Raw genomic sequence first — 16809 nt, 5'->3', positions numbered from 1 at the left:
CTAATGTACTGTTAAATGTGGTTAAAGTTACCATCATTTCTTACTGTATTCACGGAGACAAGAGAGCCGTCGCTATTTTCATTTTTAAACACTTGCAGTCTGTATAATGCATAAACACAACTTCATTCTTTATAAGTCTCTCCAACAGTGTGTAATGTTAGCTTTAGCCACGGAGCACTAGCAAACTCATTCAGAATCAAATGTAAACATCCAAATAAATACTTTACTCACATAATCCGACGCATGCATGCAGTATGCATGACGAACATCTTGTAAAGATCCATTTGAGGGTTATATTAGCTGTGTGAACTTTGTAAATGCACTGTATTATGGTTGAGAGCTTGAGGGGCAGGGAGCGCTCAAATTAAAGGGGCCACAGCCTGAATCGGTGCATAGTTAATGATGCCCCAAAATAGGCAGTTAAAAAAATTTATAAAAAAAAAATCTATGGGGTATTTTGAGCTGAAACTTAACAGACACATTCAGGGGACACCTTAGACTTATATTACATCTTGTAAAAACTGGTTCTGGGGCACCTTTAAACAACCTCTGAGTCCAAATTCATTGAAAGTCTTTGGGATGTGCTGTAGTAGACTTTGAAGAGTGCTTGAATCTTGCATTGTCAATACAAGATCTTGACAAAAAATTGATGCACCTCTTTATGAAAATAACATTACAACATATATTTCCATCAAGAGGTGCATACATTTTTGGTCTCGTACTGACAATGCAAGAGTCGAGCACTCTATAAAGTCTACTCCAGCACATCCCAAAGACTTTAAATTAAATTAAGGTCTGGAATCAGAGGTGCTAATACATGTGTGAAAATAATTCTTCATGCTCCCTCCCAACCATTCTTTCATAATTTGAGCCTGATGAATCTTGGCCTTGTCATCCTGGAATATGGCCATGGTGTGTCTTCCTGCATGGTTGTTTAAGAAATGAAAAGCTACACACTCCATCAATTATGGTTTGAAGAACTTTTGCCAAACATATAACATGCTAAAAAACATAATAATCACAGCAATAATGATCCAGTCATAGACTCTTAAGCATTTACCTATTTAAATCCGAACAGAGACTTTTTTTTGGCCGGGCAATGTATATGCAGTATTTCTAATTTATCCCTCAGAACTACAGCCGCCCTCTTCTTCAGTACCACTGATTGTTGCTGAGCTCTCTGACAGCAGCGTGTACCTGAAGTGTGCGTTTGATGACAGTAGTGGGAACAGCTCTCTGGGATATGTAGTGACATGGTGGCGACTCTCACCCGAGGGCAACAGAGAAGAGCTCAGGAAAGACACTATAATAGAGACTTTTACTCTCATCGAGCTGGATGGGATCAACCTGCGACTCGGAGACAGGGTAGCCAGCCACTTTATATTCAGTATTCACATTAATTCAAATTCACCTTTATGAATCTTAACCTACATATCTATGTCTCAGATCCATTGCAGTTGCACTAGTTTTTTTCTGGAGTCTCCAAATATACAAAGTCTTCCTGTGGAGAGTGAAGAGTTTTATGCAGGGATCCAAGTATGTCTCGTTCTTAATTCTCATTCAGTGAAATACAGTTTGTTGAGCAGGTATTAGTAAAGAGATGTTTTCTGTGAGACTTATTATATTTTTATGCATATTTTCCAGATGAAACCACAAGCTGTGTCTATTTCAGAAGATGGGAGAGAGTATAAACTGACAGTGGAGAGCACTGTGCCTTTACCATGTTCCTCAGAGAGATGCACTTTGCCTTTGCATCTTGCTACTAGTAGTCAAGGTGGAGTGTTTATATGACTTCATTTTGGGTGAACTAACCCTTTAACTGTAAAAAGCAGCTGCACCATGTCACCCATAACTGAATATTGTACTAAGAAGATTTGTCTCCTGTGGCAGATGAGAAAGACCTGGGTGTTGATTTAGTCCTGTCCTCCTGTAAGGTTGAGCTGTTTCAAACCCCTTGTCATAATGGATTCTGTAGCCAAGCATCTGTGCACTACAGTGCAGTGACTGATTTATGGAAAGATGGAGACAGAAGCACAGAAATACACATCAAACCTATAATCAGCACCAACTTCCTGTGGAATGGGTACGCTCCTCAAAGTGTGCAGGTCAGCCTTCTTTGATTATATATGCAGTATATTGTATATTTTTATATATGGTATATATATATATATATATATATATATATATATATATATATATATATATATATATATATATATATATATATACAGTACAGTCCAAAAGTTTGGAACCACTAAGATTTTTAATGTTTTTAAAAGAAGTTTCGTCTGCTCACCAAGGCTACATTTATTTAATTAAAAATACAGTAAAAACAGTAATACTGTGAAATATTATTACAATTTAAAATAACTGTTTTCTATTTGAATATATTTCACAATGTAATTTATTCCTGTGATGGCAAAGCTGAATTTTCAGCATCATTACTCCAGTCTTCAGTGTCACATGATCCTTCAGAAATCATTCTAATATGCTGATCTGCTGCTCAAGAAACATTTAATGTGTACAATTGTACAAAATATTTGTGTACAATATTTTTTTTCAGGATTATTTGATGAATAGAAAGTTCAAAAGAACAGTGTTTATCTGAAATCTAATCTTTTGTAACATTATAAATGTCTTTACTGCCACTTTTGATTGATTTAATGCATCCTTGCTGAATAAAAGTATTCATTTCTTTAATTTCTTTTCAAAAAAATAAAAATAAAAATTCTTACTGACCCCAAACTTTTGAACGGTAGTGTATAATGCTACAGAAGCTTTGTATTTCAGATAAATGCGGTTCTTTTGAACTTTCTATTCATCAAGGAATCCTGAAAAAAAAAGTACACAACTGTTTTCAACATTGAAAATAATCATAAATGTTTATTGAGCAGCAAATCAGCATATTAGAATGATTTCTGAAGGATTTCTGACACTGAAGACTGGAGTAACGATGCTGAAAATTCAGCTTTGCATCACAGGAATAAATTACTTTGTCAAATATATTTAAATAGTACACAGTTATTTTAAATTGTAATAATATTTCACAATATTACTGTTTTTTACTGTATTTTTAATTAAATAAATGTAGCCTTGGTGAGCAGACGAAACTTCTTTTAAAAACATTAAAAATCTTAGTGTTTCCAAACTTTTGGACTGTACTGTATATATATATATATTAATTGTAATATTAATATATATATTAATAAGTAATTGTCCTGACACTATGTAAACATATTCATATGTAGTATGTATAAAATCAAATGCCTTGTTGTTTTTGTAATCTTGTAAATGCATCTTTAGAAAGCTAGGTAAAACATTTATGAATAAATAATACTATATAATACTATAAATTATATATTTATACGATATTTTTGTATTCATATGTATACATATACTTGTTCTTCCCAGATTCTTGTGAAGGATGTTCCCTCTGCTCACTGTTACTCTTTTACAGATCCTCACATCATTACATTTGATGGCAGGTAAAAACTCTACACTCAAACTATAGTCTAATAATAAAAGTTGACGTATTAAAGAGGACCTATATATATATATATATTTACATTTTCAATTTTCTTTAGTGTTTAATGTTGCTATTTGAGCATGAAAAAGGTGTTTCTGAACTCCCCGAAACACCTTGATTGTAGTCTTGAGTTTTCTTTTGGGAACATTCATGTCAAGTCACCTTTATTTATATAGCGCTTTTTACAATGCAGATTGTATCAAAGCAGCTTTACAGTGATAACTGGTATATAATTTTGGCTGCACAGCAGCTCTTAAAGAATAGTGTCAATGCAGGCAGATCAAAAGCACTGTTGAATAAATGTCAAGAATACTGTTGAATATCAAATGTCAAGTCAAATGTCAAGTGTCCCAGACTAAGCAAGCCAAAGGCGACAGCGGCAAGGAGCCCAAACTCCAACAGGTGACATCGGGTAGCAAACAGGTGGCAAATAGGTGTTAAAATGGAGAGAAAAAAACCTTGGGAGAAACCAGGCTTAGTCAGGGGGCCAGTTCTCCTCTGGCGAACTGTGCTTTGTCCATCCAGTTGAGGATCGTATTCATCACGCCGGTATGGACGGTTTGTTGAGGAACTGTGCTACTGGCTTCACAATGGATGATCTAGTTGACTCGATCTCTGCTGATACTTCAGGGCTGCGTTGTGGTTCAGTTGAGGATCGTGTCACAATATTCCTCTTCTAAATAATTCTCATCCAAGGCATATGCAAAATAAAAAAGGGGCAAAGCCTGGTTGAGTTGCGTTAGTAGTGTATTGAAAGTCAAAGTTATGTTAAGGGCATGACATTTCCGAAACGCGCTCTAAGCAGTTTACCAATCACAACACACAGCTGACCAATCAGTGCGCACTGCGCTTTTCAGAAGGAGGGACTTTTCTAAACAGTGTTACTGACAGACTGGGAAGAGAGGTGCTGCAACAATGTAAAATGTGAAAAATAATGTGGTTTTTGAACTTTCAAGCATTAAAGGTCCCGTTCTTCGTGATCCCATGTTTCAAACTTTAGTTAGTGTGTAATGTTGTTGTTAGAGTATAAATAAAATCTGTAAAATTTTAAAGCTCAAAGTTCAATGCCAAGCGAGATATTTTATTTAACAGAAGTCGCCTACATCGAACGGCCAGTTTGGACTACATCCCTCTACTTCCTTCTTTAATGACGTCACTAAAACAGTTTTTTGACTAACCTCCGCCCACATGAATACACAAGAGTTGCGTTTGTAGAGTGTGTTTGTCGCCATGTCGTCGAAACGCTGTTATTTTCATCCCGTAGTCCAATCACCGGGTCTGATTCCGGCTCAAATTGATAGGGTAAAATTAAAGACATGTTTAATCACAACACAGGAACCGCTGGCACAATCAGAACTCGTTACGTATTTCTGAAGGAGGGACTTCATAGAACAAGGAAGTCATCAGCCCGTTTTTATGACAGTGGAAACAGCGGTATACAGATAAGTAAATTATGTGAAAAATACTGTTTTTTTACACGCGAAACATGAACACATGTTATATTGCACACTATAAACACAATCAAAGCTTCAAAAAACCACGAAAAACGGGACCTTTAAAAGCTATTCTAGTAGACTTCAAAAACAAAATCAAGACTTTGTCAAAGGGCATAATAAGTCCTCTTTAAAAACACTTTTTGATGTGGAATCACCAAATGAATTTATAAATGCAAATGCAGTGAGAATTGAATTTAATATTGTTTGTTTGTTCACAGGAGGTATGATAACTACCAGATAGGCACCTTTGTACTGTACAGGAGCACTGCTCGGCCGTTTGAGGTGCATGTGCGACAGTGGGAATGTGCCGGCATGACCGCCCATCCCACCTCGTGTGTCTGTGGCTTTGCAGCCAGGGACGGTAGTTATGTGGTCACTTATGACATGTGTAACGGGCTGGTGGGAGAGACAAAACCACGTCTCTCTGTGAAGAATGGAGATCTGTTAAAGAGTGGCATCCGTGTAACTGAGTCCTACCAGGGCCGCAAAGTCACTGTGAGTGATATTAGGTGCATATTAGTATGCATTTTTGATTATTTCTTGCAAATTTTGATAAACATGATGACCAGAATATGTTCAAGATAATAGAGTTGCATTATACCCACAGTTTAGTCCATAAATATAAGCCTTTTTTTGGTCCAGATTATGTTCTTGTCTGGGGCATTTGTGCGTGCGGATGTGGCTGACTGGGGAATGAGTCTGACTGCAAGGGCCCCGGGATCTGATCAAGGCCACACTGAAGGCCTGTGTGGAACCTTTGATGGACAGCCAATGAATGACTTCCACAAAGAGGGTGGAGAGACTGTGGAGGACAGCACCTCTTTTATCAACGCATGGAGGTGAGACTCATCCTCTTGAATTAGTTCAATATTAAAAGTGTAATACATACCTGCTAACTAGTCGCTTTATCCTCACAAGAATCGAAATTGGACTACTTTCAAATAGACTGGAGTCCGTAGACGTATCTCGAGCTGTCGTGATCTTTCTTGGCACTCTGTGGCGCTTCAGTTCAAGCAAAGCGCACGTGAACTAATAATATCTCCCTCTTTACTAGTTACAACACAACATAAACATGAATGAACATTCAAAGTCATTTTTATAGATACAATACAACTTACCGGAATCCGTATCATGTCACATGTGATCGATCAATTTTCAACTGTGGAAGGGCGTCGATAAAACAGCTTATAAAAATGTCACATTTACCTTCATGTTTACCTCAGAAAAGCCATTTAATGTCCAAAAACTCATTAGTCAGCTACAGAAAATGAACTTAGAGAGGACAATTTTGCTAAATATGTGCACTATAGGCTATTGCATATTCATTGTATTTGTACATAACATATGCTTCAGTATTGAATGTATAAATCCGTTTTATGACAGCCACCATTTAAATGTTTGGGCCTATATAAAAAATAAGTAGAAACATAATTATATCATTAAATAAGTATTATAACGTTATTATAAAAACTTCCTTGTGTGTAATATATATGTAAGTAGCTTACAAATCAATTAATTTGAACCTTTTGTCTTTCAATCTGTCAATATTTTGTAAAAATGCCAGTCTTTAATGCCACTTTTGATCAATTTAATACATCCTTGCTGAAAAAAAGTATTTATTTTACTTTAAAAATAAAAAAATACTTTCCCCATACCTTTAACCCTTTGAGCGGTACGGTCCCACATATGGGATTTTTATTTCAGTGCCCCTGGGCGTACGGTCCCACATATGGGATTTCGAACGTTCAGCGACGTCACATAACTGCCAGATTCAAACTGCTCTTTCGCGCTTTGGCTGAGAGACGGACGCGCGCAGCTCTTGTCATATATCACAACTATGCAGTGTTTTCAGCCACATAATGTTTCTTTTAAGGTTTCAGACATTTAAATATGCATAAGCACCATTAAAACAATATATTTAGAGTTATAAAATACACACTGATGTCAGACATCAGTGGAAGGAGTAATAACAATCCATTCATATACAATTTGCCAACATTTATTCATATCAGACACACACACATAATGGGCCTAAGTAACTACAAAGTTTACTCTATTATTCTTCCAGTTCACCAGCCACTTACTTGCATATATTTCGGGAGAAAATGATGAATTCACTTGCTGTAAATCCGACTGACAGGACTCTGCAAACTGCGGGGCAAACTAAGATGGCGGCGCCCATCTCGCGTTATAGATCAAGATAAAGATCATTTATAAAGGCTTTTAAACGACAAAACACACTCACTTACATATATTTGAGGATCGGAATATCAGATAGTTGATAACATGGTAAGCAAGTTTGTGAATATTTTAAATAAACAAGGAAAAACAAAATAATAGCGATCCACCTGTCATACAGTGTTATTGTGGCTGCGCTCAGCGCTCGTGACACGCATGACGCGTCGCTATGGAAACATTAAAGGCAAACGTTCTAAAATAACGGTCGCCTAAAAAAAACTTACTCTGGGGGGACAGTTAGAATATTTTAAACTCACGCTCGAAAGGGTTAAACAGTAGTGTATATCCAGTATCTATCGATAAAATAATAACCGATATGGTGCTGATTTGTTGTGCATCCCTCCTCAATATGGATCATTATGCTTCATTAAAACCAGGTTGGCACCCAGTACCAGCTTGTTTGACAAGATCCCCATCTATGAAAGCAACTCCAGTCTCCACGAGTACTGCCATTGTCAACAAGAGAAACACCAGTCAACCAGTGGAGCATCGCCCCAGTCTACCGTTTCCTCCAGGTGTTCTTCCTCTACCCGTGTCCAATCTCCTTCCATCATCCCTACTTTGGATGTAACAGCTGAGTACATCAGGTCTATGCAACTTCATAGAGAGACGTCCAGGCCCACCCAACACCGTCCAGAGCAGGGAAGCAGAACAAATCCTCAGAGATCCCAAATTCAGAGACGCGTTATGAATCCCCAAAGATCCCAGAGTCAAAGACGTGTTCTAAACCCACAGAGATCCCAAACTCAGAGACGTGTCATAAATCGAAGCAGACGTCAAGGTGGATATTACCACTCCAGATCATCTCCACACCAGTCAGACCTGAAGGAGTCAACATATAATTTCCCAGAGGACCATTCTTCATCGATTTCACCTGAACCGCTGGTACCATCCTGGCCTACTGAGTCAGGCCTGACGGAATCCGAGGTTCGGCGGCTCTGCGAGGGAACGCTGAGGAACTCCACGGTGGGATTGGGTTGTGGGCGTCTCCTGGCAGAGATGCTGGAACAGGCATTGGAAATGTGTGTGATAGACCAACAACTAAAGGACGATCAGGCCTGGATAGGAGCCACTGTGCCCCTCCTGCAGAATGAGTGTGAGAGGAGGGTGGTAGAGGATGTTGGCAGGAGAAAGGAGAACCAGGATGTTCTGGCTTCCCTCAGATGCCCGAGCCTGTGTAGCGGGAATGGACAGTGCACAGAGTGGGGCTGCTCGTGCTTCCCTGGATTTGGCTCATATGATTGCAGCCAGGTGTCTGGTGGGTGTATGTATATTTGGGTAGTTTATATAATTGTTCACATGTCCTGCACTGGGATATGCTATACTCAATCTAAAATGATTTTAAACAGCATTTTGCTTTAATAATTATCACGAATACAGGTTTTATGATCTCACATTAATTGAGAGGCTGCATGGAATATTTGTACTTTTTAAAAAAAAAGTAGTATTATTTATATACTATTATAGTATTTATTAGTATTTTTAATTAGCTTTCATTTTTAATTTTAAATTTAGTTTAGTTTTTAGTAATTTTGTTTAGTGCTTTTGTCTACATTTTGTTTACATTTTATTTTATCTCAGGTTTATTTCAATTAACGATTATTATTTATTTAAATGTCACATGATATTTATTTAAAATGAACTAGTGAACTAGGGATGTCAGAAAGGTCGGCAAAAAATGTGACCAGTTACAGCCCCTAAAATATACTCTTCTCTTTATACATTCTACGGAAGAGGATTAGGGCCAAGCAATAATAAAAAAATAAAACCATCTCGAGATTAAAGCTGTTAAATTTCGAGAAAAAACTTGTTAAATTTTGAGAAAAAAGTTGAGATAAAATGTTGAGAATAAACTCGTTAAATTTCGAGAAAAAAGTCGTTAAATTACCAGAACAAACTCGTTAAATTATGAGAAAAATGTTGTTAAATTTCGAGAAAAAAGTCGAGATAAAATGTTGAGAATAAAGTCATTAAATTTTGAGAAAAAAGTCGAGATAAAATGTTGAGAATAAACTCGTTAAATTACGAGAAAAAAGTTGTTAAATTACCAGAACAAACTCGTTAAATTATGAGAAAAATTTCGTAAAATTTCGAGAAAAAAGTCGAGATAAAATGTTGAGAAAAAAGTCATTAAATTTTGAGAAAAAAGTCGAGATAAAATGTTGAAAATAAAGTCATTACGAGAAAAAAGTCGAGATAAAATGTTGAGAATAAACTCGTTAAATTTCGAGAAAAAAGTTGTTAAATTACCAGAACAAACTCGTTAAATTATGAGAAAAATGTCGTTAAATTTCGAGAAAAAAGTCGAGATAAAATGTTGAGAAAAAAGTCATTACATTTTGAGAAAAAAGTCGAGATAAAATGTTGAGAATAAAGTCATTAAATTACGAGAAAAAAGTCGAGATAAAATGTTGAGAATAAACTCGTTAAATTTCGAGAAAAAAGTCATTAAACTACCAGAACAAACTCATTAAATTATGAATGTTAAATTACGAATTTGTTCTCATAATTTAACGACTTTTTTCTCATAATTTAACGAATTTGTTCTCATAATTTAATGACTTTTTTCTCGTAATTTAATGAGTTTATTCTCAACATTTTATCTCAACTTTTTTCTAGAAATTTAACAACTTTAATCTCGAGATGGTTTTATTTTTTTATTATTGCTTGGCCCTAATCCTCTTCCGTAACATCCTTCCTGAAATCATGATTTTTTTTTTAATTCATGGATATGTTATGCATCAATTACTTATTCTAAGGAATAAAAGTGGAGAAGAAAAACAAAAAATGTCAAAATGATTATCTCTTCGTGGCCTAGAATGGGATTTTACAATTTTATTTTTGTAAAATCATTGCTAAGTATTTGCATATGAGTAAATGGAAATGTTTGTTGATCCAGAAGACTTTGGTGTGCATTTCATTTGTTTTTAGCCAGCTAATCTGTTTTCCTGATGCAGACGAGACTCCAGAGATCACAGAACTGGAGAACGGAGGACTGTGTGATGTCCGTTATGGCATCTGTTCCTCTGTTAGGGTTCTTGGTCAAGGCTTTAAAAAGTCCTACAAGCTCAAGTGTGAAGTTGTGAAGGAAAAGGTGACAGCACATTGCCACTCAAGCATTAAATTGAGCCTGAAGATAAATGATTATTAACCTGAATACATATTGTTCTGTCTACATAGATAGTAAATGGTGAATGGTCTTTGGATGATGCTCGGTTGGTGCCCGCCTCCTTCCAGAGTTCGTCCTCATTAGAGTGCCAGCTCCCTGTGGACGACCCACAATCCTCCACCACTGCACACCAACCAGTCTTGCGCTGGCAAATCAAAGTAGTTTGTCACTCATTACTGTGTGATTGAGCTATAAACTATTGTGTAAAACTATTAAAACGTATGGAAAATGACATTTATTTATTTGTTTATCTGTCTTCTAGGTGTCTAATGATGGACACAGCTTCAGCAATGCGAAGATACTGACTCTTTTTGACGGCACATGTCAGATTTGTACAGTCAGCACCTCGGTTATCTGCACCCTAAAGGTCTGTGCTATCCATTCTCATTCAGTTCTCTTTTGGTTTGGATGCAGAACTCTTATTGTATGGCCAGGTCCTATTAATTACAAATGACTGCCAAATTCAGAGATATTTAATTAATAAAGTCCATCTAGGTATCCAGAACAAGATCAATAAGTTGATAAGACAAAAAAAAAACACACTCACACAAAGTATAAAGTCTGTATCTGCTGTGTTTTCCATGTAGCTACACTGCCGTTCTAAAGTTTGAGGTCAGTAAGATTTTTTAACGAAATTAATCCTTAATAATCTTTCACAATAAATAAATACGTCCTTGGTGAGCATTTGATACTTCTTTCAAAAACTTTAAAATATCTGACAACCCCAATTTTTTAATGGTAGAGTACATTACTGTAAACCATTTCTCAAAAAAAAAAAAAAAAAACATATGTTCCACCATGATCTGTTTGTAATTTGTTTAAATGGTGTTCCTTTAAACTTCTTTTTGATCAGTTGACCCAGATTCAGTGCACGTTTTATCTTGAAATGTTTACATACACTGTTCATCATTTGTCATTATGTGTACTTAGACTTTTTGAATACAGGAAACTATTTCACATTCAGCCTTGTAATTATGTACAGCAAAATAATTTCAGGTCAAGATCAGTCAAACAAAGCTAGCGTAGGGCTGGACGATATGGCCAAAATTTATATCACGATATAATTTTTAATTTCGGTCGATACGATATAATTCCGATATCGATATGAACTATATAATAGCCTCAGAAAAACTGCCAAGAACGGCCATAATGTCTGAAAAATGAATTTGCCAAATCTATGAAATCTCTTCCTATAAAACTATGTAATATTTTAGATATAAAAACAGTAGAAATAAATGTATGTTCAGCTTTTATTTGTATTTAGCCTTCATACAAACATAAAAAATAAACATAAGACTCACTCACTTTTGTAATATTAATATCTTTAACATTAAACTATAACGTAGGCTGATTTTATCATCCTTAATATAGATTAAAACAAAAGTGCTTCGGCCAAGATAAAGATTGTGAACAGTAAAAACAGAAAAAAACAGTGAGAAACAACAAAAACATTGCTGGGGCAGGGACATTGTTGAGTGTTGATGACACTAGGGGTGCAATGGTTCAAAATTCTCATGGTTCGGTTCGTATTATGGTTTTAGGGTCACAGTTTTGGTACAGTTCGGCACATACCGAACTGTACCGAAACCGTGACCCTAAAAATAAGACTACTGTCAAATAAAAATAAAGAAAATAAGAACAAACGATCAAACTACAAGCAAATAAGTACATCACAAATAAGTACAATAAAGCAAATATTCAAATAAAATAAAATAGTGCTTTTCAGGTTTTCAGGTATCTAACAGTAGATTTCAGGTACATCAAATATAAAATAACACTGCATATTATCTTTACTGTATAAAATAAATAAAGATGAATCATTATTGAAGTTACAAAAACTATTCAGTCAAGAGCAGTGAGTGATTTCTTTGTTATTTGTTGTTTGATTTAACATTAAAAACAGGCAGCAGGAATAGTTTTTTTCCCTTTAAGACATGTAACGTTACGATCCAGTAGCTACATATACTGTTACACATGCGATGTCTTTCTCGACTGTTATACGTTCACTTAAGACATAACTGACTATGTTTGCTAGGATACTCGCCAAGACGGGCATGTTGACTTAATTTATGTATGAATTTGTCCGCCGAAGCGCAAGACTTGAAAGAGAACTCAGTATTTGCATGCTGACTGAAATAAGCGTGCGCGCGCTTCGGATGAGCGCACACAAATCTTCTCACGGCGCGTGCGAGTTCTCTTTCGCGTCTTGTTCTTGAAGGTTTAAATCAGCAAAGCTTAAATGAGTTTAGTTTAAACAGATAGCATCGTGTGCTGTTCAGGTCTCACCTGCGCTCGCGCGCTATCAACATCCGGGTGATGACGGCGTAAATGACTGGACATTAGAGCATACGGCACTAGCTGTTAACAGTTTACAAAGAGTGACTGTTTTGTCCACGCTTTTTGATTATCGTTGTTGTAACGTTTTGCGCATCCATCGACTGAAACATACATTATCTGAACTCTGTCTGTCTGTTTTCCATGTTGCTATTTTAAACAAACCATATTAATGCTGAGCACTGGCTGATAGCTGCGTGTCTCTGTGGTGTACGTCATCACGCCAATGGCCAATCGCGTTCTGCTCTTTCTAACGGCTGCGCCTCAAGTCAGTGAGAAATGTTGTAATGTATATATCGAAATACCGGAAATGTGTTTAAAAATCATATCACCGTTATCGAAAAAAATTATATCGCGATATATATTGATATTGAATTATTGTCCAGCCCTAAGCTAGCGTTGTTCAGTTCTCTAAAACCGGGGCTTTCTCACACTCTACAGTTAAATTCAGCAAGAAATGTTTGTGATAAGCATGTGTAATGATGTTAAAAGCTCAGAGAAGGAGGAGGCAGGAACTGGCGAACGGTCAACATTACTTTGATAATAATATTTTGTTTGAAAGCTTGTTTCTGCTACTAAATAAAAAAGGCAATTACGACTTTTTATCTCACAATTTTGACTTCTTTCCTCAGAATTGCAAGATATAAACTCACAATTGTGAGTTATAATGACAGAATTGTGAGATATAAACACAATTGCGTGAAATAAAGTTAAAATTGCGAGAGATAAAGTCAAAATTGCAAGTTATAATGTCAGAATTGTGAGATATAAACTCGCAATTGTGAGTTATAATGACAGAATTGTGAGATATAAACACAATTGCGAGAAATAAAGTCAAAATTGCAAGTTATAATGACAGAATTGTGAGATATAAACACAATTGCGAGAAATAAAGTCAAAATTGCAAGTTATAATGTCAGAATTGTGAGATATAAACTTGCAATTGTGAGTTATAATGACAGAATTGTGAGATATAAACACAATTGCGTGAAATAAAGTTAAAATTGCAAGTTATAATGTCAGAATTGTGAGATATAAACTTGCAATTGTGAGTTATAATGACAGAATTGTGAGATATAAACACAATTGCGAGAAATAAAGTCAAAATTGCAAGTTATAATGTCAGAATTGTGAGATATAAACTTGCAATTGTGAGTTATAATGACAGAATTATGAGATATAAACACAATTGCGAGAAATAAAGTCAAAATTGCAAGTTATAATGTCAGAATTGTGAGATATAAACTTGCAATTGTGAGTTATAATGACAGAATTGTGAGATATAAACACAATTGCGTGAAATAAAGTTAAAATTGTGAGAGATAAAGTCAAAATTGCAAGTTATAATGTCAGAATTGTGAGATATAAACTCGCGATTGTGAGTTATAATGACAGAATTGTGAGATATAAACACAATTGCGAGAAATAAAGTCAAAATTGCAAGTTATAATGACAGAATTGTGAGATATAAACACAATTGCGAGAAATAAAGTTAAAATTGTGAGAAAGTCAAAATTTCAAGTTATACTGTCAGAATTGTGAGATATAAACTCGCAATTGTGAGTTATAATGACAGAATTGTGAGATATAAACACAATTGCGAGAAATAAAGTCAAAATTTCAAGTTATACTGTCAGAATTGTGAGATATAAACTCGCGATTGTGAGTTATAATGACAGAATTGTGAGATATAAACACAATTGCGAGAAATAAAGTTAAAATTGCGAGAAATAAAGTAAAAATTGCAAGTTATAATGTCAGAATTGTGAGATATAAACTCGCAATTGTGAGTTATAATGACAGAATTGTGAGATATAAACACAATTGCGAGAAATAAAGTCAAAATTGCAAGTTATAATGTCAGAATTGTGAGATATAAACTCGCGATTGTGAGTTATAATGACAGAATTGTGAGATATAAACACAATTGCGAGAAATAAAGTTAAAATTGCGAGAAATAAAGTAAAAATTGCAAGTTATAATGTCAGAATTGTGAGATATAAATTCGCAATTGTGAGTTATAATGACAGAATTGTGAGATATAAACACAATTGCGAGAAATAAAGTTAAAATAGCGAGAAATAAAGTAAGAATTGCAAGTTATAATGTCAGAATTGTGAGATATAAATTCGCAATTGTGAGTTATAATGACAGAATTGTGAGATATAAACAAAATTGCGAGAAATAAAGTTAAAATTGCGAGAAATAAAGTAAAAATTGCAAGTTATAATGTCAGAATTGTGAGATATAAACTCGCAATTGTGAGTTATAATGACAGAATTGTGAGATATAAACACAAGAGAAATAAAGTTAAAATTGCAAGAAATAAAGTCAAAATTGCAAGTTATAATGTCAGAATTGTGAGATATAAACTCACAATTGCGCATTATAAACTCGCAATTCTGACTTTTCTCAGTATTGTGAAATATCGCAATTGTGAGTTATAAAGTCCAATTCTGAGGAAAAAATACTGACTTAACTCACAATTCTGACTTTATAACTCGCAATTGCGAGTTTATATCATGCAATTCTGAGAAAAAAAGTCAGAATTACCTTTTCTTTTTTTTTCTTTTCTTATTCAGTAGCAGAAACAAGCTTCAATATAATAAAAACATAAAAAAAAAAAAAAAACTAAAGTAAAGTGGCGGCCCCTCTTGGACGACTGTCGCATAAACTAAAACAAAACAACAACATAAAGTCATAGGCCTGGTCCTCTCTCGTCTTCCACTGTCGTCACTCCTCCTTTTATTCTTCCGGAGCTCCTCCATGGGACTCGAGGCCGGTGTGGCGCGTCCACGGCCTCGCTCCGTTCCCACGTCTCTCGGCCTCGCCCTGCTTGCCACAGCATGCAAGAGGTTTATTTAAACAACCACAAAAACCTAATGATATTAGTTCAGATTGCTTTGTTTGTGTAATGTAAAGTTTAAAAAAAGTTTTTCCTAAATATCCCCTCAGGACAGAACATGTAACATTGACGGACTGTGTTATGAGGAGGGGAATCACAGCTTGAGCAGCCCGTGTCTGACATGCAGACCGGATCTTTCCAAGTATGGCTGGTCTATTGCTGAGAGTATGTTCATATCAGTCTTTATTTCCTATTTCCTATATTTCCTAAAGCTGGAGAACTTACTAGTTCTGATATTGATATGACTTCATTGTTGACTCTGAGTAATGTTTGGCCATATTTTTCCATAAAGATGCATGTTTGCTTAGCACTTGGTCCTGTTTGATTTTTTTTTTTTTTTTTTTTGCTGTTTTATAGATAAACATGTTATTTTTACTCTCCTGCAACAGTTATATATCACACTTACATAGAAGTTCACAATAAATAATGAAAATACAGTTTTGTCATGTTGAGTTATATATTGTTATATTCAGTATGTATTTTCCAATGTACATAATGTTGAGTGATGTTCTCATGTCATAGTCCTTATTCTGATGTTCTGTGTGTGTTCATAGAAAATGAGGCACCGGCGTTTCACGCGGGTCAGCTCATTCTGAAGACATTCTATGGAGAGAATTTCGTCTATCAGTTCTCAGCCACTGATCCAGAGGGGTCTGCAGTTCTCTTCACGCTCAAGTCAGGGCCCAGAGACGCTGTTCTTTCTCCAGCTGGCCTGCTCATCTGGAAAGCTCTGTCCACCACACCAATGACCTTTGAACTGGCTGTAACAGATGACTGTAATGCAGAGACACGTGCAGCAGTGAAGGTGAGCTCTAGAAACAATCTGGTAAAATGTTGCTTCTACAAATTTTGCACCTGAATTTTTACGGATCATTCTGAATGCTGTAGACTACTGGAAGTATGATTTTGTGTCTCCATTGTTGTCCACAGGGGGGTGCCAAATGGCTTCCAAAAGCATTTCTGAATCACTAGATCAGTGTAACTCTGTTTCATAATATATTGCCAATAAATAATTTAATAATTATTATATATAAATGACAATATATGAAATTAATACTTTTATTCAGGAAGGATGCATTGATCAAAACTGACAGTAAAGACATTTATAATGTCACAAAAGCTTTCTATTTCAAATAAATGC

General features: G+C 35.5%; 1 protein-coding gene across 1 annotated transcript in view; it reads left to right on the top strand.

Annotated features, from left to right (window-relative positions):
• vwdel (von Willebrand factor D and EGF domains-like) overlaps positions 1–16809 on the top strand; it is a 34962-nt gene that overhangs the window by 7555 nt on the left and 10598 nt on the right. Inside the window, exons 5-17 of the mRNA XM_048160328.1 lie at positions 1133–1365; positions 1447–1536; positions 1645–1774; positions 1891–2105; positions 3412–3485; positions 5241–5517; positions 5665–5861; positions 7638–8518; positions 10218–10354; positions 10441–10587; positions 10692–10796; positions 15719–15833; positions 16223–16473. Coding sequence (XP_048016285.1) covers positions 1133–1365; positions 1447–1536; positions 1645–1774; positions 1891–2105; positions 3412–3485; positions 5241–5517; positions 5665–5861; positions 7638–8518; positions 10218–10354; positions 10441–10587; positions 10692–10796; positions 15719–15833; positions 16223–16473 — 2852 coding nt within the window. The remainder of the gene's footprint in view (positions 1–1132; positions 1366–1446; positions 1537–1644; positions 1775–1890; positions 2106–3411; positions 3486–5240; positions 5518–5664; positions 5862–7637; positions 8519–10217; positions 10355–10440; positions 10588–10691; positions 10797–15718; positions 15834–16222; positions 16474–16809) is intronic.

The sequence above is a fragment of the Megalobrama amblycephala genome, linkage group LG16 (assembly GCF_018812025.1).
Source record: "Megalobrama amblycephala isolate DHTTF-2021 linkage group LG16, ASM1881202v1, whole genome shotgun sequence".
Classification (NCBI taxonomy): Eukaryota; Metazoa; Chordata; class Actinopteri; order Cypriniformes; family Xenocyprididae; genus Megalobrama; species Megalobrama amblycephala.
Note: the sequence above shows the minus strand (reverse complement) of the source record. Positions and strands in the feature narration are given on the sequence as shown.